Raw genomic sequence first — 27,754 nt, forward strand, 5'->3', positions numbered from 1 at the left:
GTTTGATTTCTTTGGGCTATTTGTCTTATGTTTCCACAGTAAAACTGATTGTAGAGTCCCTTCATACTATGTGTCTTTATTAGATGTGTCTCTTCTTGTGGTCCTTTTATGGCCTATGATTAATTTGTCTGTTTATCTGTCATTGGAGTTATGCTGCATTCGGGTGCTCTTTAGAAGGTTGGTTAACTTCACTCCATTCAGTTGCTGAAGATCCGCCTACTGTACACAAACGCTCCAAAAAAGAGATTTATCATTTCATTATGTTATTAAAGAGCAACACCAGCTGCCTTTTAGCCCCGCCTCTTTTCTCCTCACTCTTTTGGCTTCTGGAGGAACAGCTGCTATTTGTCGTGACATAATTGTGGTGGGGCATTTTACAGAAAGTCACTACGTAATCAGTATAACATTAATTAACACAGATGGTGTTCCTGTACAATGACAGACTCTGGGACTCATTCATAAAAAACCTTCCACCAGATTCATAAATGCATTTTGTTCTGTGTATATTTGTTGTTCACTTTTGGGAACTTATAATGAGGCATTAGATGGATTATGTCGTCTAAAGCCTGTTACAGAGTACTCTGCAAAGGTGCACAGTGCTGCACGTTCACTGCAGTTTCTCCTGCACTATTCTGCTAAAGGCGTGGGAAGCTGCATGGTGAGCTAAAGGTGTTTTTGACACAACCTCCTTCTATGAGTTTGCGCCATTTGACTTTCTCCATAGTCTGTCACAGAGGGATAAATACCTGAGGATTTGTTCGTGATTTGCAAGAGCTCCTTCAAATGTGTTCATTGTATGAGGCAGTTATCAGAGGTGCAAGACTGCGCACAACGACAGAGAGCAGGCAACACACAAGACTCAGGGACTGTGATTGCCTCATTTTGGTCCGCACAACCTTGCACCAGTGGCAGTGCGTCAAGTTTAACAATGCTTAAAATTCCCAGGATGAAGTTTGGAAGATTGAGGGCTTAGATATTCCTGTCTGTACCATTCCAGTGTCCAAAGAGCCAAGTACGGACAGCATCTGATCAGGTTCGAGAACAACATGGGATCTGCTGGGGTCTCTTTTCTAATCTGGTTCTAAGATGTTGCACAAAGGGGGAAAGAATGGATTTGATCGTTTACAGCAGTTAACCACAGAGACATCTCTCAATGAATTAACGCCTTATCATCCCTAAAAACGCTAAAGTTCTCTCTGTAGAGCTCTGTCTGTTTTATCCCAGAGGCAGAGCAACATCAGCCCTTTACACAGGTGTGTGTCATAGACTCTAAACTCTTTTATATTGGAATAATCTGCATTAAGTGACTGACCACATGAGTAACAACATTTAGCAAACAATGACCCTTTAGTTACTGGAATTCACTCTGAATAACAGGCTGCTTTAGGAAGAGAACGCTTTGTGAAAATATGTTTGATTTTTAATTATTATTTATTTATTTAGTTCATAGTTCAATTTAATAATTTTTAATGACATTTAATGAAAGTTCAGACATGTCAGGTGAGACCTTAATCATCTTTTGAACATTATGCACACTTTAAATGTTCTTTTAGGAGCAGGTGTAAATTGTGTTTGTACCAACGGACATTTTGAATTCATTCTGCTTGTGTTTCATGAATAAGGCCCAGTGAGTGTAGTTTAAGTGATTTTCTGAACCTGGACTGTTCTGAGTTCAGTCATTCAAACACAGTGCGGAAAGGAAATGGACACTGAAGGACCATCACAAAGTCCAGTTAATTGGTCAGTAATTTAACATCTGGCAACTCTTACTAATAAGATCTCTAAGAAATTATACTTCTGTAGAGCTCTTTAATATTTTCATAATAATAATATATTTTTCCTGTGGTAATATCTGTATAATATTCTTTTAGTGCTGTAATAAACTTTATACTTATTTGGTAACAACTGTAACTACATGTCCTGTGTTTTCTTGCCCTCTTCAGTGCTGTGAGGTTTGCAATGTCATCAGTTTAAGTGTTAATTTGCTTAATGATTTATACGATTTAATTAATTTTATTAATACATTTTCTGCATTTAGACGACATTCATCCAGAGCGAGTTACAAAAGTGCTTTATCATTTCAGCAAATGCATCCTTGTTAATGGAAATAGTGGCTTATTAGCTGTTCCTTAAATAAGACCACACAAAATACAGTCATCAGTGCTGTGGCCTAAAGAGAAATACACAATAAACACAAGTGTAATATGAAGCCACACTCAGTGCTTATACCTGTGCTAGAGAACTATTCTGTATTTAATAAATGTGACTCTGTGGTTCAAACAATGAGAGACAATGAATGACTGTAATTTGGACAGTCAGTGGAAGTTCAGTCCATCATCTGGGAACCGGGTCAGAGAAGAGTCTTGAGAAGAGTCTCTCCCACATGACATGAAGGATGATGGTTAAGGCTGAGCTGTGCTTGAGGCACAAAGCACTTGAGGCACAGATCGAGTTTTGACTGTTGCCATCTTTCCAGGAGGAGCTGGTCCAGTCTTGTCTTTGTTGGTGAGGGTAAGGGTTTAAATCTGATTCAGGCAGCTACTTGAAGCGGGTGAAAGGGGCACAGCAGTGGAGAAACATGAGAGAACTGAGATCTGAGTGTTGAGTTTTATATAAGTTGAAGGGGTCTGATGTCCCACTGAGGAAGCCCAGAGAAAAGTGAATTACAGTGGCGTCTTGAGGTGAACACAGACTGGACCAGCGCCTGGGTGTGGTCCTGAGAGTAAAAGTGTAGTGACATTTCTACGTTGTAGAGGAGGAGACTGCAGGACTGAGTCAGATCAACATACACTCCATCAGACTGACCCCTGAACCAATCAGAACCAGCAGAAGTAAATCTAATGTTTAGTGTTCTCCTCTGATGGTGTTGAAGTGTTTAGTGATCACTTGTGGTCCATAGTTCACAGAAAGCAGCAGAGACCGGGTCACAGACTATGATTCACTGATCCAACTGTCAGTGAAGTTTCAGGTCAAAAACTTTATTTCACTCCATTATCCACCTGCTCATGTACAGTTCCTCTTCCCTGACGAAGAGCTGTGGAGCAGCGTTAAGAGAGGCTCTGCTCCAGTCTACGAACATTAAAATATTAAAACTGAAATACACAACACCCTCTGAATCCAAACACAGTGAGTAAGCTATTGGTGAGAATGAGTCCCAGCTGCAGTGTGGATCAGAGCAAGATGATTTATTTCTCCTTAATAATCAATGTTTAATAATATGTGTGTGAACAGTCTGAAGTTGCTGTGTGTGAAGTGTAAGCTCAAAAAGTGTCACTAGGAGCATCACTGTATTTACACCTCTGCTGTAGTCCTGTCTCAGGAGAAACAGGGCTGTGGAAAGGAAGGAGAAAAATTAAGACTTACACTGAAATTTTTGTTGATTGATTTATTCTTTTTCCAGGGCCTTTTAGAGTAGTCGGTGCAGATGCTGCTCTTGTTGTTGAAGCTGGTGAAGATCTGGTTCTTCCCTGTTCTCTCCGCCCTGGAGGCAATGCTGAGATCATGAGAGTAAAGTGGTCCAGACTGGAACTGACTCAGTCTGACACACTAGTTCATCTGTATGAGAGATTAATTGACAGGAATGATGGGCAGATGGAGTCGTACAGAGGGAGGACAGCTCTGTTTAAAGAAGAGCTGAGGAATGGAAACACATCACTGAAACTCTCCTCAGTGCGAGCGTCTGATGAGGGAGTTTACCAGTGTTTCGTTCAGTGGGACTTGTGGTATGTGGACACATCTGTTCGTGTTGAAGTCAAAGGTAAGAACATTACTGTTTATTGTAAACATTGTATTCCTCATTGGTCATAATTCCTACCACCCCCTGTGATGTGAAATAGAACTCAGAGCTGTGTGCAGTGTTAGTGAACTGAGTCACTGCAGTGTCCTGTGATGTGAGAAAGTAGAACTCAGAGCTGTGTGCAGTGTTAGTGAACTGAGTCACTGCAGTGTCCTGTGATGTGAGAAATTAGAACTCAGAGCTGTGAGCAGTGTTAGTGAACTGAGTCACTGCAGTGTCCTGTGATGTGAAGTAGAACTCAGAGCTGTGAGCAGTGTTAGTGAACTGAGTCACTGCAGTGTACTGTGATATGAGAAAGTAGAACTCAGAGCTGTGAGCAGTGTTAGTGAACTGAGTCACTACAGTGTCCTGTGATGTGAAGTAGAACTCAGAGCTGTGTGCAGTGTTAGTGAACTGAGTCACTGCAGTGTCCTGTGATGTGAAAATGTAGAACTCAGAGCTGTGTCCAGTGTTAGTGAACTGAGTCACTGCAGTGTCCTGTGATGGTGAAAACCATGGAGATACAAACAGCGTTCATCTACAGAGAACACACTCCTGCACAGTGACGGATTATTTACTGAATTTAACATGTGACGATAGACAATAAGGAAATGTTTGTAAATGTTTAGATGCAGTTCGTTCTCATTAGCTGTTGGTAAAAATAATAAAATAAAGCAAATTCAAATGGAGGAAATTATAATTATAATAAACACCCCAAAAAACATGACACTCTAGTATCATACAGTGTGTGTGTCTGGGTGTGAGAGTGGATGATGATCCTGTAGACTGGAGCTCTGAGGGAGGTTCTGTAATTAATTTTCCTGTTTTTCCTAATTTTCTGGATGTATTTGAGGTTTTGAGATGGGATTCTATTCGTACTGTTCACATTCCTGAATCTGGACTTGAGTTTTCTGGATCAAATCAGAGCTGAACACATCATTACTGCTTCTGTCCACAGCTGACTATAGTTTTCATTATTAATGTGGTTTTTCTGTGGTGTGTGTTTCAGGAAGAGGTTTTCACTCCTGGAAGATTGTGTTCATCTGTATTTCACTTTCTGTCGTTACATTGGCTGCAGTTACAGTGTGGCTCCTCAGAGGTAATTCAGTCTCGTACATCATTAATTACATTTATAGATCTTAATAAACATTTCCCTTCCCCTGTCCACCTCAGTATTAGTGTTTACATGTAACTGTTTCTACCTTCAGTTTCCTGACTGTCGGTCTCTTCACTAAATCAGATCCAGCTGTTTCTATTTATAATGCTGTGTTTCTGAAGCAGCTGCAGTAAAAGGTAAAACAGTCCCAGACTCTCAGGAACACTGCGGTCCACTGTATCAGTGTAATATCTTCAGTTCTGTGGTCTGTGTTTTGTGGTTGTGGAGATCTGATGAAGCAGTGGAACAAAACAGGGAGTGTTTTATTGTGAATAACATCACGGCTGTGATTCAGTGACAGGCTCGAGCCAAAGGCAGGTGCAGATTCATCACAGTCATTGTGTTACTGTGTTATGTATCGATTGTTCGACTGCTTTATACAGTTCTGCAAACTAAAGGAAAGAAGCCTGTATCTCTCCTCACTCCAGCACAGACACAGCACACACAGGACACTTCAGTGAGAAGGGGGTTTATTAGTGGGACACGTCTCATCACTCTGCTGTATCTGTGTCTCAGTAAAATCATGAGAACTACAGCTGTGAATGAGCAGGGTGCTAAAGTACATTCACAGATTATACACAACACAGTGTGAAAACAACACAAAATATAAAATAACACTTAGCACCAGCACCAATTAGACACACTCTACAAGTAACAAACAAGCAAATAAAAACTCGGCTGAGTCTTTGAGAATATTCCTAAACTCTTTTGTACTCTTTGTTCTGGGTTCTGACTTTAATAATTATTACTTTAGGTGTAATACTTCATCAGAGACACCAGCCTCCAGCCCAGGAGAACACACACTAGTCCCCCACACTGTTCAGCAGCTCATTCTCCCCAGATGTGGGATTTGAACTGTGTCAAATGTATTTACTGTACACTGAATCACACTTAATGATGCAGGGTGAACAGAGACTTTATGCATCAACATTTAAAGCCCAAATCATAGGCTGCACTCTATTTCACAGGGTCCCTTAGCAGTGCCCTCATATTCCACACTAGTCACAGGATATCAGCTAAGGGAACTTCAATGGGTTAAATCCCTTCATTCAGAAAAACATCACATAAAAGACTTAGATGATAATTTTCTATCTAAAATAAACTAATGAACTGCAGTCATGTATCATACAGTGTGTAATATGGGAATTAATGTGATTCAATAAACATCAGGTTGGTGTCGTGTTTAAAATGAAACATGACGACTACTGGGTCAATGTCAACTTCCTGTGCAGTGATAAACTATGGTCTCCTCCCTTCAAACTGAACTCTTGTCACTCCCTAAGATCTGGAATCACACTTAAGATGAATACAACAGAGAACTACTGGGGGAGTCAAGGTCCCCCACAAACAGTACAAAAGAACATTGTTTATATATCACCACCAAGTAAAGCCTGTTTAAGTGTTTAGTTCTTCTTCACAGCAGTCGATCTGAACAATTTAATGTTGTGGTAGATACTAAAAAAAGATACTAAATGTGATGTGTGTCTGTGGTCACTCTCCTTCAAAGTCTGACCAAATGAGCTGCAGGTAAAATATTATCTAATAACTGTATTAATTTCCCTTTTAGTATCCGATAGCTGAAGTACTGAACATCTAAGGGTTAAGGGCAGAATGCTAGACATTATTTATCAACACGTCAGAGCAGTGAAACAGTTTTGTTGTGAATGAATCATGCTGGTTTCAGGAATATCAGCACAGTCAGAATCTTTTCAACCAGTCAGACTGAGAGCTAACTGTGGTATAAACAGTGTTTAGACTCTGGACAGTCTACAGACATTTAATCACCGAGATTTTCCTCCTGGACCCTTCACAGTACAGAACAGAGTGTGTGTCCGAACAACACAGATTTCACACCAAAATGAACAGATACCTAGTGTTTATATTAAAGTCCCCTGACTTTTACCCTTCAGGACGAGTGGACTCTTCAGAACAGCAGTGCCCCCTGCAGTCTGTAGTGTTCATGTTAGTGTCAGTCACCACTTCATTAGTAAATCAGTTAGTGCTGTCAGAAACAGGGCAGTGAGGTACAGAGTGAATACAGATCACACTTTATACACACACTGATCACACGCACACACGCACAATGTGTGTGTGTGTGTTTCTGACACACACACAGACCACTACCCAAACCATCACTGCTCAGTTTCACTGTGAAATACTGGTGTACTTTTCAAAATAGCTGTGAAAGAAGTGCAGTCTTTAGGACAGAATTAATGCAATTGTTGGCAGATAAAACGTGGGGATGAACAAGCTTAGCAGGAACTGGGTGGAGATTTTAACGACATAAAACGACATAAAACAGTAAAGCTTCAAATCATCAGGTGCAGTTCAGAGGCAGGTCTTCAATTCCGACATGTAAATACAAAACTTAATAAATAACAACAGCAAAAAAGAATTATCTTATTTAATAGAAAGCATTCATACCAGTGTTACCATGTACATTGCTAACAAGTTCTAAAAACAAGCTCCACCTATTGTTTATTTTAATTGATTATTCTCTGAGTGATAATGTTTGCTCTGCCTCAGAGGCAGCGCTGCCTTCAGAACTGTTTTGAGTAGTGACACATGAGCAAATCTTTTATAGAATTAACTCGCTGTCAGTGTTCTTCTTCAGGTCCTTTTCAGAGAGAGTGGTTTATTCAGTAAGTTACAGTCAGTTAATGACAGCAGTGTCTCCCTCTGTCTCTCTAACTCCAGACAGACGCTCTAAAAAGCAGCTGTCTCCTGCAGAGTGCTCAGCCATAGCCTACTTCCGTCTCCATTCAGAGAAAGTGAGGAAGGAGCTGCACCTGAAGAAATACAGCACATCAGAAGAGGGTTATCAGAGACTCATCCCAGCGATCTCTAACTGCAGAACAGCTCCGTGAGTGACACATATACATCATTAACTAATGGAGATACAGACCAGTGAAAGAATAGTACACTCTATAAACACACCATCCACTGTGAAAAGGTTACAGAGCTCTCTGTTCTCTCCCCTTCACACAGTGTGATAGTTAATTGACTCCATGAAGGAACTTGGGCGGCACGGTGGCGCAGCAGGTAATGTCGCAGTCACACAGCTCCAGGGACCTGGAGGTTGTGGGTTTGAGTCCCGCTCCGGGTGACTGTCTGTGAGGAGTTGGTGTGTTCTCCCCGTGTCCGCGTGGCTTTCCTCCGGGTGCTCTGGTTTCCTCCCACAGTCCAAAAACACACGTTGGTAGGTGAATTGGCGACTCCAAAGTGACCGTAGGTGTGAGTGTGTGAGTGAATATGTGTGTGTGTCTGTGTTGCCCTGTGAAGGTCTGGCGCCCCCTCCAGGGTGTATTCCTGCCTTGCGGCCAATGATTCCAGGTAGGCTCTGGACCCACCGTGACCCTGAATTGGATAAGGTTACAGAAAATGAATGAATGAATGAATGAAGGAACTTTGTCATCGGGCCACAAAACAGCAGTGTTCAATACAAGAGAAACAGTCTTTACCACTCTGACTTCTGTAAAAACATCTGGAATTCCCCTTCTGGAAAGGACAGTGTTTCTCTCTCAGCTCCTCACTGTTCTTCAAACACACTGTTGATGAAAATGACCCCTAGAACACAGTAATATCCTAATGCTTAGAGAAGCGGGTTTGGGGCGGGAAGTTTGCAGTTATGATCCCCGTGACTGGCAGGAAATTGAGGGCAGGGGGAGAGAAGGAACAGCGCTGTCTCCTCCCTCAACATCCAGAGCTGATGTGCCCTTGAGTAAGGCATGTAACCCCAACTCCTCCCTGGGCTCTAGGGATGGCTGCTCGCTGCTCTGGATGTCTGTTCACTGCCATGGAAGAAGAATTTGTAGTACAAAGTACAATGATGGCAAAATCATATTTTTCAGGTTAAAACTACTTTAGTGTCTCCTGCTTCAGCTGCGTCCACGGTGCCCTCCATGAAGGTCAGAGGTCACTCCTGTTCAACTGAAACTGAATTCACATTTTATTGTCTTTGTACAATAAATGTAGTGCAATAAAACTTGACCTCTACATTTAATACAGGTGAAGATTATTGGCAGTGAACACACACATGTTCACAGCTGGGGAATTAGTTACAGCAGATTTTTGTCGGGTTCTTCTCTAAAACTACAGTCCTCACTGCATATAATACATGTCTTTTGGAAGGGTTGCAAATAGAGGGAAGAAAGCACTGTTAATGTCCAAAACACTGTAGGGACAGCAGTATCTGGACATTAATGGAATTATTTTGTTATCAGATGAGACCAGAATAGAGCATTTAGGAATTGTGTTTCAAACACCTGTGGAGTTTGATGCTGGATCTTGTTTACAAAGACCCTGGACAACTGTTCACTGACACACATGTTAAATCAGAATGTGATTGTCTCAGACAGGAAGCTAAAATTAGACCATTGTTTGATTGCCCAGGAGGACAGTGATCTAAAACACACTTCATAATCAATACAAATACCATTGGCTGCCCCAGTCGCCTGACAGTGAAGCTGCCGATGGTGTCGCGGTAACCAGCTGTCTGTGAGGAATTAGCTGTGTCTGTGGGTTTGCTCCCACAGTCCAAACACACATGTTGATAGATGGAGTGGTTGTGTGATATTGTTCACAGGAGTGTGTGTGTGAGTGACTGTGTGAGTATGTGATGGACTGGTACTCTCTTTCTGTCGAGTAATTCCATCCCCCCACCCACCCCGAAAAAGAAAAAATCTATATATCTATATACCACTGAGAGAAAAAATTATGTTTATTTTCACAAACATTTGTTTTGAAAATGCACCACTGAGATTAACGTGTTTTGACAGTGAGTCAGAAACAGAGTGAGTCTTCTTTCAGCCTTCGTTAAGGTGCCTCCAATCACCAGCTTCACTGGCCTCCGCTTCACCGTCAGAGTCTGGTTTATAAAGTTCTGGGTTTGAGGTCAATAACGAGAGCACAACAGATAACAATGAGGGATAATTACAGTTATGAAAGCTGCTTGTATTTAACTGTTAGGGAAACAGAGGAGGATCTGAGAGTTAGTGAATGTTAATATCAGCTGTGTTTAGGTCGTGAGAAAGTGCTCTAAACATGCAGCAAGTTAACGTTAGTTTCTGGCCGTGTCCCAAACATCACACTGCTGCAAAGAATAGTATATATATATATATATATATATATATCTGTGGCGGATGCTGGCCTTTCAAGGAGGGGAAGCTCAATTTGGGCCTACATCATAAAATGTGTTGGTTATTTATACGTTCTACCCTCTGTTCCTTTTCAAGAAAATGATCAGTGACCCTGTTGTACCAACAAGGCGTCTTTTCCAGGGACTGGACTAGTGTCCTCTCAATGGACGGCAGAGCTAGGCTGCTTAAACGGCCTTGGCCCATGTGAAGTGTGTCCGCCTGTGAGTGCTTTGTGACGGTGGAGGGGCTCAGCAGCACCCGCTGGTCAGAAACTGAGATAGAAGTCAGAAAGAGTGATAGAAGTCAGTCTCCAAACACAAGCAGCTACAAAAAACCCCACCAGAAATAGAAGCTCGATTTGTCGCTAGTCGTTTTTAACAAAAAAAAACTCAGAACAGAATGAAAATGTAATGCTCCCACGGATCTTTACACCAAAGGATCGCTGATTCGCTCATTTCGCTGTCAATCAAAAAGGGATTCAGCCTCAGACAGATCATCCAATCATCATGCAGAAGCTGAGCATCCGGGCCAGCCGAGGCCAGCCCACTGCCCCATAGACCCCCAGAGACACTGAGCGTCTGATGGGCGGGACAAAGCCCAGCATTTATCCAATCACTCGACTCGTTTCGCTGCACTGCTGTGAGAATGATTGAGAGGACAGCTGCGTCTTTACCAGTGATAAGAAGCTGATTCTGAACAAAGGTTGAGCGCGTTGTGGTGCATATTTATTCAATGACATGTACACACAACAGTATATATTTGATCACTTATTTTTTGACATTTTAGGGGAAGTTGACCTTCCCTTGCAGTCTTAGAGCAATCGCCTCTGATATGTAAAGTTCCATAGTGTGTTGTTTGGGACACAGCCCCCCTCTCTAAAGTTTATGTTAATCAAATGCTGCTCCACATCATTATAAGCTTATAGCTAATATTTTGGGTTTGGGGTTTTGACTCAGCAAATATGTCCTTCCATTCCCATCCCCCCATCACCCGAAACTCATTCCTATACCGTTGTGTACACGTATTCCCGGCCCTGATTCAGAAATGGTCTGATTATTAAATAAGGTGAAATGTACACAGCTATTCACATAGGACTCTTCTCAGCAAGTAATTTTTGTTTTGCCCATTTCTAAATGTTCATGTATGGTCAGTAAATCCATAACACTAAAGACATGTTCGTTAATGTATAACACAATGTTCTCCTTTTCCAGGATTAGTGTTGAAATACAAACAATAAAAAGAAGAGTCAAAACAAGAACCCAGAGGAATCTAATCATTTTTGTACACTCTGCAGCTGAGAAGATTTGTTCTGTTCACATCTGTTTGTAGGTTTACAGTATGTGAAAACAGCTGTAAGGAGTAGTACCCAGAGAGAGAGAGAGAGAGAGAGAATGCTGAAAATATACTGAACCTGAATCAGTAACTGGGTGCCCTGTCTGTGTCAGTTTTAATCACTGTATTTACTCTTTCTCTTGTAGATTTGCAGGCTGTAATCTCTCTGAACAGTCCATTACTACTTTGGCTGCAGCTCTACAATCAGAAAACTGCTCTCTGAGAGAACTGGACCTCAGTAACAATGACCTGCAGGATTCAGGAGTGGAGAAGATCTCTGAAGGACTGAAGAGTCCACACTGTAAACTGGAGACTCTCAGGTCAGTGTTAAAGATTATTTTATGGAGTTTAGAGCAACATTACAGAAATATGATGTTTGTTGTATATAATAATGAAGGCATTCACCACTGAAGGGTTTGTACTCTTTCCCTTTTGCAGACTTCCTGTGTGTAAACTTGGCTATCAGTCATGTGTAACACTGAAGTCAGTTTTAGAAACAGAAAACTGCTCTCTGAGAGAACTGGACCTCAGTAAAAATGACCTGAGGGATGCAGGAGTTGAGAAGATCTCTGAAGGACTGAGGAGTTCACACTGTAAACTGGAGAAACTCAGGTAAATACTCTGTGAATTTATTATTGAGTGCAAATACATATATATTTCCTGTACATGTTCCTATATAAACTCTATAAAATGACTGAGTAAATCCAATTTGAACTGGAACAACTTTGCTGTGTTTATGTTTCTGAAGAGTGACTGTGACTCACTGTAAATAATGACACACTAAAATAGCAAAAAGATGGGCATTTCCTGAAGGAAACATAGTGATTGCAAAGAGCTGAAATGGATAAAAACGAAAATAATTAAGTGTAATACCGTTGCTGTCCAAAGAAAAACATGTATCTACAAAACAGTAATTTCACAGGAGAAAAACAAACTTTCTATGGAAGTCAATGTAAAAATATATTACTCTTTAAAAAGAGTAATTTTGGAGCATTTCTATTGGTCCATTCATCATGAATTTTTTACAGTGTGAAGGACAGCTGCTGTGTTCAAATGATGTAGTAAACTGAACATAGACAGAAATGGAGATACACGTTTTTCTTCGGCCAGCGACAGTATATTTCACAGTTGGTTGCTAGGTTGAATTTATCTGCTGTCGCTTGCAACAATGTCCCTCATTGGCTGCTAAGTTGTTTCTAGGTAGTTGTTATGGTTATCAAGTTGTTTGTTAAGTTGTTTCTGGGCCATTTCTATGGTATTCCATGTGGTTGCTAAGGTATTGCTAGGCTGTTTTATTTACTATTTGTTCCATTTGATCTTAAATGGTGCAACATAACAGAATTACATTTTTTAATTAATTACAGGCGTTTTTTTTATGATGGAGTATTAAGGTCACGGCATTGAAAATAAAATAATAAGATTCAGAGAATAAAGTCAGAATTCTGAGAATAAATCTTGAAATAACTGAGTAAAAAGGTATGTATAATTCCAAGAATATAGTCAGAATATTTAGAGAAACACTGTTTGGGTTATTATTGATTATAAAATGTAGACAGACAGACTCATTGTCTGTGTGCCATGAGTGAGTTGTGAAAGAAGCAGTCAGTGAAGTGAACAGAATTATTTATTAAATGCACTCACATGACATGACGACTAACCCCCGTCAGTGCAGCCCCTGACTGCGACGCATAAGGCTTTAGTTTATTGTACGAGTCCAAGCAGTAACGCGATGGAGCCTCGTGGTCACGCCGGAGTTCCACTTGCTCTGATCTATCATTTACGTGATCATTAATTGTATCCTATGAAACTACATGCCCTCTTCTTAATAAACGGGTTCGTGCACTGATTCAGGGTTTAAATACTAATCACAACCTGGTCCTGATGTGGAAGAGAACTGAGTGTATATTCCTGAAATCTATACCATAGTATGACTTCAGCATCACACTGCATTCCTCAATTACACTGTGTCTCTGCCCCATTACAAGTGCAGCGAATTATTCCAAGATTTTTCTCAGATTCATTCCGAGAATATTCTCTGAAAAAATTCGAGATTATTCTCAGAATTCTGACTTTATTCTCTGAATTTTTTTTTTTCAATGCTGTGGCCCTAAAACTTCATCATAGTTTTTTCACAAAGCAGCTTTACAGAATTCCTGATCCAAGCCCCAAGTGAGTGCTGCGGAGGCAACAGTGGCAAGAAGAACTCTTCAGGGGAACCAAGTCTGAAAAGCAGTGTATAAATAGAGGAATTATAGAGTTATGAGTGTACAGTGGTCTATTACCGCATGCTCTGAGTGTGTTATACTGTACCTGTGTTAATAAAGAAGCGTCTGAAGCAGGTTAACAGTGAACAGTTCTAGTTAAAGCCCAGTCTCAGCGCTCCTCAGGTGACATGAGACACTCTAACACGTGCAGAGAACTCAGTGAGGAATAAGCAGGAATCCACAAATCCTGCAGCATGTTCTGGGGGATGTGTTTGTGCTGTGTTATGGCTGGAAGACAGACAGGAGAGGAAACCCCTCAGACAGTCTTCTCCAGATCAGATCAGACAGGATGGACAGCTGTTCTGCTCGATGGAAAAACATACGGAGAGTTAGGTCTGATAGTTGACTGTAGGTTACTGAGTATTTTAAGAATGAGTAGAGTGAGTTGTATCTCCAGCAGACTTCATTAGAACAGAGCTAGAGAAGCAGCACAGACATGAGGGCTCCCAGAGATACCAGTCCCCTCCTCCCACACCATCAACAAACCTGAGTCATCACATGAGAACCATGGGACAACAGCACTGATTTCTAAATTATCACATTCCTTTATGTCGATGAAACCCTAGATCTGCACTTTTTATTTAATGGGAATATAATCACCAGACACTTCACTAATTAAATCGGTTTTTAACCTGGACTTAAAGATTTAATGATTCTAGGCACAAGCAGGCAGCCAGCACCTTGTGATCTAAGTATGTCTACAATGGTTAACACAAAATAATTCCCTCCTGTACAGAGGGGCTTGTACCATTTAGAGCTTATGCAGTAAGTTAAACTCATTCATTGTGACCATTGAACTCCATCAGTGATAATGTATAACTCAGGAGGATTATTTTCAGGAGATACGGAAGGTGTTATCTCTGCTGTTTTCAGATGATGTTGTCCTTCTAGCTTCTTATTACTGAGGCCTCCTACATGCACTTGAGTGATTTGCAGCTGAGTGTGTAGTAGGTGGTTTATTGACATGCTCCTGGAAGTCTGAGGTCATGGTTGTCTCCTGGTAAAAATTGGCTTGCTCACTCCAGGAAATGGAGGAATTTTGGTATCTCACGATCTCATTCATGAGTGATGGGAAGAAGGATTGTTCTGACAGTCATTTCTCCTTCATGTTGGGAGGAGCCAGTGGAGGTGGTTAGGGCAGCTGATCAGGATCCTCAGGTCATTAAATTAAATATAATTTTACCTCTTTATTTCTCTATGTTTCTGATCGTCACAAACTGTTCACAGCAGCACTGTCACTTTCAATTAAATCCAGTTTGGATTGGATCAGACTCACACAGGAGGAAGTGCTGGAGATTTATTGTGGATTAAACATAGGCGGGGTCACATTGTACTCAGGCACCTGCCCTGTGTTTCATTTAGAGTGAGACGTCTGTTTAACTGTGAATGACTTCCATCAGGCAGAACAGACCACAGACCACAGGACAAAATACAGACCGCAGGACACAACACTGGCCGCAGGACACAACACTGACCCCAGGACACAACACTGACCACAGGACAAAACACTGACCCCAGGACAAAACACTGGCCGCAGGACAAAACACAGGCCGCAGGACAAAACACTGGCCACAGGACAAAACACAGACCCCAGGACACAACACAGACCCCAGGACAAAACACTGGCCACAGGACAAAACACTGGCCGCAGGACAAAACACACACCGCAGGACAAAACACTGGCCACAGGACAAAACACTGGCCGCAGGACAAAACACAGACCGCAGGACAAAACACTGGCCGCAGGACAAAACACAGACCGCAGGACAAAACACAGGCCACAGGACACAACACAGACCCCAGGACACAACACAGACCCCAGGACAAAACACTGGCTGCAGGACAAAACACAGACCGCAGGACAAAACACAGACCCCAGGACACAACACAGACCCCAGGACAAAACACAGACCCCAGGACAAAACACAGACCACAGAACAGAGAACAGGACTGAGAGAAGTATTTATTGCACTGTTGCCCCAGCACACCACAGCATAGAATATAGCACTAGCAACGATGGACTGGTAGAATGTCCAGAGGGGTTTAGTGAACACTCAGAAGGACCCCAGTTTCCTCAGAAAGTACAGACGGCTCAGTCCTGTCCTGAACACTGCACAGGGGATAGAGCTCCATCCAGTCTGTCGTCCGAGAGCACGCCCAGGTCCCTGTAACTACCAGCCACCTCCACTTTCTCTCCATCGATGGAGACTGGTGACGGGGCAGGTCTGAGTTTACTGTCCACCACCATCTCCTTCCTCTTACTGATGTTGAGCTGCAGATGGTTCAGTTCACACCAGCTGACACAGTCTGACACCAGCTCCCTGTATTCAGCCTCCTGTCTGTTTCTGATACACCCCACAATGGCAGCGTGATCTGAGAGTTTCTGCAGGTGGCATGTGCTGGAGCTGTATCTGAGGTCTGAGGTGTAGGTGTTGAACAGGACGGTGCTAATACAGTCCCCTGGGGGCCCTCACACTGCACATGGTAGTGTCTGAAACACAGCCCTGCAGCAGCACACACTGGGGGTGACCAGTCAGGTCCATAGTCCATGAGATGATTGATTCATCCACCTGCATCTGCCTCAGTTTCTCTCTGAGTAACACAGTCTGGAGAGTGTTTAATTCACTGGAGAAAGAGAAGAACATGATCCTCACAGAGATTCACAGAGCCCCCTGCTGTGTCCAGGTGGAGTCCACTATGTGCAGCAGGTAGATAAACACATCATCCACTCCAGTGCCATCCTGGTATTCAAACTGCAGGGGGTCCATAATGACTCCAATAAAAAGGAAAGGACTGGAGCGAGTGTCATTTCAGAAACAACAGACAAACACAGACATCTACAAACATCTTACAACATGTTTTACACAAACACAGAACAACACTTAAAAACCAGTCCAGAGATTCCCCTGATACACAGCCGTATTACCACATGTGTACAGTCCACACTTTAGACTCAGTTTCCCCACTGACTGGAATATAAACCAGCTCCTGAACCTATTCACTCCTGGTGTCTGTCTCTAAAGTGTCTATGTGAAGGTGAAATGTCCTGTTCCCTGTAGAGCACATGGAGTTATACCTTATTCACACATCAAATAAACAGTGTTTCAGCTCAGACCACAGAACTACACCATCTCAGTCCGTCTCTCGTCCTCCCCTCACTCTCTCTGACCCCTCCTTTATCCCCCAGCACCTCCTCCACCTGGGGTTTGACATTAGGACGGTGCTGATAGAGAACCGGGGACCAGACTGAGTGAGGGGAGTTCTGTGTCCTCAGTCCTGTCTCCTCCACTAAACCAGTGAGTCACTCACAGTTCCCCACGATCAGAATCAGAAGCAGCTCAGAGACCATCAATAGATTCAAATACTGTGACATCACTGGAGGTGGGGAACTGAGACACAGCCACACTGCCTTTTTAACTCTTTATTAACTGCACCCTAACAAGGTTGCCTGCTCCTTCGTCACACCTGGAGATACCCCAGGATTAGCTAGAGGAATGTGCTTGGGCCAACGATGCTGCATTTCTTTACTCACCTTGTTGCCAACCTGACCCTGAAATAAATCAAGCTTCCAAAGGAATAGGTCTATAGTTTGGCAGCTTGCAGGGATCAAGGTTTGGTTTCTCAATCAATAAATTAATCACTGCTGATTAAAATGCTTTTGATATGTGGCCAAGGCTAAAGAATGAGTTTACAATCATAGATAGAGGTTCAGTTATTTCTGGTAACATTTCCTTGTAGGAATAGGGTCTAATCTCATGTCAATAATAAGAAAGAAATTACTTTAACTAAAAGTGTCTGTCTTTTGTGCTGTAGTTACACTGTATTCAGAATCAGCTCTGGCTGCATAAAGCTGTGGATTACTTTTGGTTCATTGTATGGTCAGAATTTTCTGTCTAAAAGCTTCAGTTTTATTATTGAAAAAATCACAAAATCAATACTACAAATAAAAAGAATTCAAATATTTGAGGTAGTATGGATTAATTACTTAACAGTTTTATTAAATTTTGTTTACAGGTGATTACACACAAGATCAATTCAGTTTGATATACATCATACAATATTTATTTCTGTATGGTCCAAATGATTTGATTCTGACATTCCCTCCCATATGGTTTTTCAGGTTAGTCATCTGTAACCTCTCAGTGAAGTCATGTAAATATCTCCTGTCAGCTCTACAATCACAACACTGTGTCCTGAGAGAACTGGACCTCACTCACAATGGCCTGCAGGATTCAGGAGTGGAGAAGCTCTGTGATGCACTGAAGAGTTCACACTGTAAACTGGAGATCCTCAGGTCAGCTTTGTATGAATTCATTTAGTTATTAAACAGTGAGATGTGAACATACTGTAAGTTTCTGTAAATTTCTCCAAGAAACCTGTGTGATTTTAGCTGCATTTCAGACAAAGGTTTTAGGGCATTCACTCATACAACCACATTTTTTTTTAATTCATGAAAAACCATTGTATTACATTATATTGAATGAATAAGAACAAAAATACCTAAATTATTACAATTATTCAATTTTCAAGGGTAAGATTTTTTTGTGAAAGAACAAACTGAAATTTACCCCTGAGAGTCCCAGGCTTATTCTAATGTAAAAACCAGTGAGTCCTGGACAAAATGGAGCTAATTCTGTGCCTTTGTTCTGAAGGATTATTTGTAAATACCTTAGTAATTGCACAGATTCTGAACACTGTGGAGATTATTAGTTGTTTATATTTTTATATATAGAATTTTATAAAACTCTGACACTGAAACTCTTTATACAGGGATTACCCTGAATCCATCCCTCCTTCACTACATTTAACAAACTCAGCATCTTACTTCACTCAGAATAATCCTATAAAATATTTCCTCTGTTTCAGACTGGCTTTGTGTGATTTGGGGGACAATTCTTGTGAAAGTCTGGGCTCAGTTCTACAATCAGAAAACTGCTCTCTGAAAGAAATGGACCTCAGTACAAATGACCTGCAGGATTCAGGAGTGGAGAAGATCTCTGAAGGACTGAAGAGTCCACACTGTAAACTGAAGACCCTCAGGTAAATATTAATTCAAATTAAGTCTATTTTTTATAACAGACTTTAGCCTTAGACATTTACCAGATTTAATAATAATTCCAGCAATCCTGCAGTAACTCTTATTATTATAATGACAAAAGCATGTTTTAATTTGAGACCAATTTATATAAGATATTTTATTTTATTAGGCTCTAAATTTAATTTCTTTTTGTTTTGTGCAAAGAGATCTTATATTTTTTTTATATTTTTTTTTTGTTTATATCTATTTTTAACAAAAGGAGATTTTAATTTTTAAAACATGATTAATGTAATGTAACTGTGTTATTATTAATCAGAGGTCATTCTTGCTAAAGGACCTATATGTTAAATGTGAATCAGATTATTTTACATGCTAGAATGAGTGGGGTGAAGTTGTTACATCATTTTTAATATTAAAGTGTTTGAGTAAGTTTCAACAAAATTAATGTTTAGTGTTTTGTGAATCATCTCTCATCACATCTTTCTCTATATTTTTCCATCATTTCCACAGATTATCTGGTTGTTTAATAACAGAAAAAGGCTGTTCTTCTCTGGCGTCAGCTCTGAAATCAAACTCCTCCCACCTGAGAGAACTGGATCTGACCTACAATCACCCAGGAGAGTCTGGAGAGAGACTGCTCTCTGATCCACTCTGCAGTCTACAGACACTCAGGTATGGAGAGAGACCGAGAAAAATTTTATTACATTTTTATACAAACATTTTAAATATTAGATCAAGTGAAGTATTGACAGATTAAAGTGGATATATTCTTCTCTGTTTCCTTTTAATTTTAATGAGCCACACACAGCTCACACACACTGCTCTCACAGGCATTACATTACACACTGTGTGATGCAGCTGCCTTAATTGAGACACATAGAAGCTCTGTATTAAATGTGTTCTCTTCCTTCTCTGCTCATTTTTACTGCTTTTGTCAGTTCTCTCATTTCTCCACCTTTATTTTGGCTCTTTTTTTCTCAAGTCCCCATTCTGGTCATGTCTGTTTTACACTGTTTAACCCCCCTCCAGCCTGAACATTTCCAAATCACTAGTTTCACCTCTTCCAACAAAAAATTACCCAGAATGCATTTAGTTCTCTGAGCCTGTTTGTATTTACAGCAAAAAATAAACAGAATTAACATGAAAACAAACCCCACCCCTCCAAGAACACCCAGGATTTCAGAGAGGCAAACCAAGGGTTAAATACACAGCACATAGCAGCAATGAACAAAATGAGTTTGGGTCTGAATTGAAAAGCTTAAAGTGTCCAGATCAGAAAGGTGTTTTCAGCCCGATCTAAAGCTTCCTTTTGGTTTAGACATAAACCCAAGGGTGAGATTTCCATCTCTGATAAAGAACTGTCTCTGATTAGGACCCAATTTCCAAAAACATGGGGACACTGTGCAAACAAATCATTTAAACCAATAACTGAGACAAAACAAATGCCCTCACGCTGTTATAAAAACAGCTCTTTTATTTTATTTCTGTTTATTTCTACCACTAGGGTCTTCTTCAGGTAAACACCCAAGTGATGGAAAATTAACTTTTTGCCGAGACCAGTCTGTGACATCACAGTTTACCTGCTCATCAACACTGACAGAATGAGCCACACATTACAATAATAATTTAAAATAATAAAATTATAATTGATACACTCACATAAAATAGGTACAGTGTTGGTCACTAAAGGTACAAACTGTTTAAATGTACCTTTAAAGTGTTTAAAAGTCCAGTTTTATTGCTTAAATGTACATTACATTCTCTTCTCCAGAGTGATAGATACATGTTTGTAATCTTTCATTATAGAACTGTGTAGTATATAAAAAACATAATAAAAGTCCTGGAGATGAAACGGGGCATATGAAATCAACACAATTTTAAAATCTACAATTATAATAAAATAAGGTACAGTTATGTCCCCTAATTATCACCACAGAGACAGCAAAAGTTACCACCACAGTGACAACATTTCTGACAGTGTAGTGTATAAATGTAAATAACAAATCATGATGACTGCACAGTGTAAAAGGTTTTGTGGAACAAATACAAATTAATATCCACACTGAAAAATCTCATTAAATTACATCAAAGTGTCTGTGTAGTAAAGGCTCTTTGGCTCCCTCTACAGCACTGTGGTCTATCAGAGCTTTGGATACAACACTGTGATCTGATTCAAGGAAAGAAACATTAAACAGACCCCTACTCTAATGTCTCTCTTGGGTGGGGGTGTGGTGGGGTGTGTCTCCTGCAGCTGTGTGGCATTTGAAATGCGCGTATAACGCGGTCGTTTTGAAATAGCACTTTAAAGCGTTTAATTTAATCCTAATTCTAAACCTTTTTTCCACGTCTCTTATTCATTATTAGGCTGTACAATGGGGGATTTTTTTTTCATTGATGATCTCAATTTTTTTATTGTCAACAATTGGTAGACTGTATACAGCTGGAAGGATTCACCTTTAATTTAAATGTTGTTCACCCAGAAATCCATTGTGCTACATAGTGTTAGTCACAGCCACAAAGGCTGGTCTCATCAGTCCTGCATTTAAAGATTTAAACTAGTGTTTTGTCATCTATGATGTAGTGGATGGTTAGTAATGTGGTGTATTAAAACATCAAAAGGTTTTAAAATCTAATGTTATTAAGTATAGGCCACTGAGCAATGAATTATTAACTGTCATAATAAAATATAAACTTGTGTATGTATTTAAACCTCTTCCAAAAAGATTCCAAATACAGATGACAATTATTCACAAAGGACAGTGGTGCCACTAATTTCACACCTGATCATTATAACTCCTTATATCTTTGTCAAAGGGTAATTAGAGAGAGATTGTTAAATAAAATAGAAAACCATAGCGACAGTGTCAATCACAGTATTTCAAATGCCTAAGTGAGGAAAACACTGAAATAAAATGTAGAATACATGTGCAGATTTCCAACTGAGCAGGACTGGATTGATAAAGAGAAAGTGAGAAATGCATTACACAGCTTCAAGTCCATTTGCAAAGCCCTACAAATATGGTTTATTCAAATAAATGTAATAGAATTTCCTTAAAGTCAGTAGAACATCACACTTTAAATGTGTCTGGGTCACACTTGTACAGTTTGTACCAAAGACAAGAAAACACAGATAAAATAGTTTTTTTTTTTTTTTTTCATGTGTTACTAATGTATGTGCATGCACTCATTAACTTATTAACACAAACAGATCTTCACAAACTTGTCTGAAGAATGGGCTGCAGAACCCAGGTGCATCAGTGTAGAACACCAGAAGTTCCCCTGTCTCCAGTGCCCAAAGTAGTCTGTAGACAACAAATAATAAACAGAAGCACACTCTTCATATCAGTTTATAACAGACAGCATTACAGCTTTTAACTGCATACGTTCAACAACGTTTTCAGTTCTTGACACATTTTTGTGTTGACTTTTTTGCAGCCACTGGTCTGAAGAGTAATCCTCAAAACCATAGACAGGGCGCATATATTTTTTGCAGTTTCATGTCTTTCAGCAGTTCATGCAGCACTCCAGTCAACACATGGTACAAAACTCTTGGTTTTCCACTCTATAGAGTTTCCAATCACTACACCTCTACATTTCAAAGCTGAGAATCATTTATTAGAGTACAACTCTATGTCTTAGTGTATTGAAATATCATAATACTCCTTACACTCACTGTCAAGACACTGAGATTGTGCTCAGGCCTGGAATGATGTCCTAAGAGGCAACACACTAGTGCCAGCATTAAAATAGCTTAGCTGTCCACATCCAGGACTACATTTAATAGAATTCCCTCCAGGACAATAAGGGGCATCTCTGAAAGACATCACAGAAACATGTAGATATTGTTTTACAATTTTAGTGAAACAAAACAGATCGTTATAAAATAACCACATACCCTTCATTCCAATTCAACATTTTTAAAACAAACCCCAGTTTTATTCATGGTGAAGGCTACAGCACAGTGAGCAAAGTGAAAAGTGAAAAGCCCAGTTCAGCTGTAAGAACAGTCACACAACTACCTGGTGAATGCCTGGTGGTGTCCAGTAACTCTCCTTCACCTTTCAGACTCAACAAGCTGAATTCTTCCTAAAGACATTAGTGTAAACACAATGCTGTTCAGATTTTATAGAGTACAGTGTGTCTGAGGAGTAAGCTACAGGTACATGACATTTAATTTGACTGATATGACTGTGTACCCTGCAGGTGACATTCTCTAAACGCAACTAGAATACATTTCTAAGCCTCACTGATATAACCTTAACAAAGTCATAAACTGGTTATCACTCAGGTAAAACATCAAATGTCCATCTGAGTGCCGTGTGTAGTGTGAACAGAAACATACACCGTATTCAGCTGATAACAGTAAACAACCTGAATGTAATCACCACGGACTGCTGTGTGTTTTTGATGAAGGTGTGTGAAAGACTGGATTATGTTTAACACAAATCAAGTCAAGAGAGTTTTATTGTCAATTCTGAAATGTACAGGACACATACAAAGGATTGAAATTACGTTACTCTCCTCCAAGATGCAGTAACTTTTAACAAAAAATAGACTAAATTCAACTAAACTAAGTCTATAAATATATGAAAGTGAACAAACAGAAGACAAGTGCAGGACGTACGACACCAGCAGCTCACTGAGACACACATGAGACAATGGGACACTGACTGAAGACAATAACCTGATTTGGAGGGAGGACACTGGATGTACAGAGCAGAGTAGACAATAGTGCAAGATAATCATATAACAACTAAATAAAGTGAACAAGTTCATACCGGTTCTATTGAAAAAGTCACAGTTGGGTCTGATGAGGAGGTTAAGTGACAGTACCAATATAAACAGACCCGGTGTCAACAGTAGTGCAGATACTGTGTGAATTACATAAAAATCTTGTGTGTGTTTTCTGTTTATTTACAACTTACCAACAGCTTGAGAACAGAGCAGTCATCAACCTTCATCTGGACTGGAATGTTCTGTCAGATACGACACTCATAAAGAATGGTTAATACACAATGACTGTGTGAGGAATGAAACACCTCTTGACTGGGTTTGAACTCATACCGTGTTTTTGATAAACGTCTAGAGGCCAGGATCCAGTCGTGCTGCAAAAGACAAAAACATTCAGCTCTTTTGTATCATAATGGAGGACACTCCAGACAGACAGCACAGAGCTGGGACTGAACATCAGGACGACACACACATCAGCATTCCCTGATGCTACACACAACAGCCAAAGATATAAATATTAAACAAAAATGACCTAATTCACCAACATTACTTTCACTGACAGTACAAACCTGGCTAAGACTTTCAGAACATGCAGTGAGTAAAAACATCTTGTAAAAAAAAGAAAACCATGACCTGCAGAACTCTGAAAGTGATGAGGAACACTGACCAGTTCCTGTAAGCGCTAACATCAAACCTGAAAGTGGTCATTTTCTGTCTCCAGAAACACTAGGGTGAGCTGTGTCCAGATAATAAACCAGGACCTGTGAGGTACAGAACTTGTGATGAAATGTCTGTCAATATTTACTTTTGTTTCACAAATTCAAGCCGTCAACTTTTACAATTATTTCAGTAAATGTTTACCTCGAAGTGTATCACCAGCAGAAAAAAAGAATGATTTAAAATGTGTGTTCACAGAAACCTTCATTCTTCTGTTTACAGAATAGTTACTCATCTGTACGAGGAAAAATAACATTTAAAAATGAATACGTTTCAATAAGAAAAAAGAATGGACTCTGAAAATAATGAGAAGATAAACAAAACTGGACAATGAACCAGGTCTAAAAACAGCAGATGACCGTTCAATCACAAAAAACGTGTGCCACACCACACACTGTAAAGATATTTATCTACGATACTACTCCTATATATTTATATATTACATGACATTTGTGCATCGAGCAAAAACACAGACGACATAACAACGAGTTCTGTAACTGACTTATAAACTAATTATATTTATTTACTGACACAAGGGTGATGTACTTCAGTTAACTTCAGCTTCCCTTTGAAATGTTCGTCTCACGGGGGGAATGTGAGCCGTATTTAGGAGTTTAGTGAATGATGTTGGAACACTACCTCACAATAGTGCACTACAACGAGAATAGGGCACAGTTTTAGACACAGAATTAATACTGAACCCGGGCGTAGAGTCTGACGGAAGGAGGGGGCGGAGTTGGATGTGGGCGGGTGTCCAACTCCGTCTTCCTACAGGCTGCAGAGAGAGGCTCACACACACACACCCTCACCCTGGAGGATCATTATGGCTCCAAGCACTGCAAGTGCTGGAGCCCTATTGTTTTTGTTTTTTTTTTTTCTTCTTTTTCTCCGATGAAACGCGATGGGCAGCCCAAACCGTAGGTCCTACAGACTTGTCGTTTGGTGAACTGGTAGTAAACCCTCCCGCTACTCAGGCGCAAAAAATCAGCCCGATCAGCCTGATGGTGGCGCTATAGCGACGCGGAACATGTCGCTCCCTATATCTCCTACCCCGTGTAGCGTAGAGGCGAAATTCTTTTTTTCCCTGATTCCTCAGGTCAGACCCTACAAAAAAGCCTCAAGAACCCATAAGCTCCGCCTACTTAGATTTTGAGCTAATTTGCATAATATGCAAAATCGCACAAATTTTTGAGCGCGAACTAGTCTCTGGAAATGTACCCAATATGGACATATGTGGTATCAGCAGAATCCTAAGAACCTGAACTTTAATAATTATTCAAAAAAAGTTTGAATTTCATCACTGCTTGGCTTCCAGACTCAAAATACAGGGGTTGAGCTCGCATTCCAAATATCACACAAATACAGCTATAATCCACAAACGCTTTCTCCGAATGTTAAGATACTTCACATGCTTGATCCCTATAAGGGCTGGAAGCTACAAGTACTTGGCTGTGCAACTGCAAGCCTAGGGGGCGCTATAATAGCAAAAAAATTGTTACGCTTCACAGGATTGTCCGATTTACATGCCGATTGGTATGCATGTAGTGTGTGATGAGCTGACTTAGATTCTATGACGATGATGTCATATTCGAAAAAACATGGCCGCCATCAACCAATCAAATTTCAGCAGCTGTTTCATGACCTTAACAAGGTCCTATCATCATGACACTTGCATGGTATGTCCATGGCAGAACTTCCTAAGCACATAACAATTTTCATTACGATAGCCACTAGGGGGCGCAATTCAAATTTTCTATATGAAAATATAGAATATCTCAGCGAAATATAAACATACTGACAAGCATTTCGCTTTATTGCACACTCTGCATAGTGTCATACAACTTTGCAATTGCAACTATTGTCAAAAAATGCATAGTTTATACACAATAGTCAGGTATCTGAAAATGGAGCTTTTCGAACTCCTCCCTGGAAATTTCTCTTATTAATAAACAACTGTTTTTTTTTAAGTCTGTATGGACTGTAGGTAAATAATTATCAAAAAAATTTAGAACTTTTGACACGCTGTTGTGGCAGTAATTTAACAAATATGCATGGGCGGGGCTCGATGCACTCTTTGAGCTATAACTACAACAAACTTCACCTAAATCAAACACAACTTGGTGCACATATGTATGTCATTACTCTGAAGTACTCTGCCAAATATGCCCGTATTGCACAGAAAGGGGTCGCTACAATTAGACAACAACTGGTTGCATAGGTTATTAATTGATTACGCTGCCACCTAGAGATGCAGTACCAGCAAGATGAGACAGATATATTCCAAAGACCATGGGAAAGGAGCTTTTGCATTTTCATAACATATGACTAACGCATTTGTGAGTTATATCTGTTTCTTATGCAGTGTTTCAAAGGCAAGCTGCACAGCTCTATTTAAACAGAGGCTGCAATCACACAGTAATGAAAGTTCCACATTTTGTTGATAATTATTCAAATTCAGTTTCTTATGAATCTCATGATACCACATATGTCCATATTGGCTTTTGATCCAAGCACTTGTTCATGATCAAATATATGTCTGTTATATCTCATCCTGCAGTATCTCTCTATGCAGAATCCCCCCTCAGCCCCTCCTTCTCCTCCTCACACACAGACTGTCACCTCTCCCCCTCCCCTCCCCCCTGCCAGTCAGAGGGGGCCAGAGGACACAGACATTTGAAAGCAGATCTAAACAAATCAACAATACCATCATGACCACCTCATTTTACTTTCAGTGTCCGTGTTTTCAGCTCCACTGTCCACAGGGGCACTTTGTAGATCTAAAACTACAGAGAGGGGTGCACCTCTTGCTCTGCATACTTTCATTGCTCCTTTTCACATGTTCTTCAATGGTCAGGACACCCATAAAGCAGATATGCTGAAAATGTATGACCTACTGTCTCTGCCTTTTTTATCTATAATCTGGACCAACAGAGTATGTGTGTGTAACAGTGTGGACAGTGAGTGGACACAGGTTTTAAAATTATCCAGCAGCACTGCTCTTTCTGATCCACTCATAAGAGCACAATACAAACTGACATAGCACCACAATGTCAGTGTCACTGCAGTGCTGAGAATGATCCACCACCCAAATCATATCTGCTTTGTGGAGGCCCTGAACATTGGGTCAGAATCCAGGGTGAATTTCCAGAGTGAGTTCTGTGCTCTGGGCTGTCTCTGTAACCCAAGCCCCATGTTCACCTGTCTGCAGACCAGAAATTCACCCACTTATCTACTACCCCTTCTTCTTACAATCCAGAGCACCAAGGATCACATTTTAAAGCACTACAAAATCTATCTTAAAGTGTGGCTCCTGTATCAGGAACTGTCATATGCTATGCTCTTGCTCTGCAAAGATTGCTTGCTTTCACCCTGCTCTTCAATGGTCTGGACACCCATACTGCAGGTATGACTCAGGTGTTGGAGTTGTAAATCCCTCAGCATCACTGCTGGACTGAGAAATAGTCCACAACCAAACACAGAGAGTGTCTTCTGTCCACTGATGACCAACTCGAGTACAAGCAACTCCACTTCATATCTGGTGTTTGGGGGTCCTGAACATTAGGGTGAGAAACCAGGGTGCAACTCCAGAGTGACTCCTGTGTT

At 40.5% G+C, this 27,754-nt stretch overlaps 1 protein-coding gene across 3 annotated transcripts in view; it reads left to right on the top strand.

Annotated features, from left to right (window-relative positions):
• The window catches only part of LOC136699109 (uncharacterized), a 73,237-nt gene that overhangs the window by 41,787 nt on the left and 3,696 nt on the right, over positions 1-27,754 (top strand). For all 3 annotated transcript variants that reach the window (XM_066673570.1, XM_066673572.1, XM_066673571.1), the window contains 8 exons: positions 3,401-3,757; positions 4,785-4,874; positions 7,629-7,794; positions 11,548-11,721; positions 11,840-12,013; positions 17,786-17,959; positions 18,532-18,705; positions 19,214-19,375. In XM_066673570.1, the coding sequence (XP_066529667.1) occupies positions 3,401-3,757; positions 4,785-4,874; positions 7,629-7,794; positions 11,548-11,721; positions 11,840-12,013; positions 17,786-17,959; positions 18,532-18,705; positions 19,214-19,375 (1,471 nt within the window). The remainder of the gene's footprint in view (positions 1-3,400; positions 3,758-4,784; positions 4,875-7,628; positions 7,795-11,547; positions 11,722-11,839; positions 12,014-17,785; positions 17,960-18,531; positions 18,706-19,213; positions 19,376-27,754) is intronic.

Source organism: Hoplias malabaricus, chromosome 6 (assembly GCF_029633855.1).
Source record: "Hoplias malabaricus isolate fHopMal1 chromosome 6, fHopMal1.hap1, whole genome shotgun sequence".
NCBI classification, from domain to species: domain Eukaryota; kingdom Metazoa; phylum Chordata; class Actinopteri; order Characiformes; family Erythrinidae; genus Hoplias; species Hoplias malabaricus.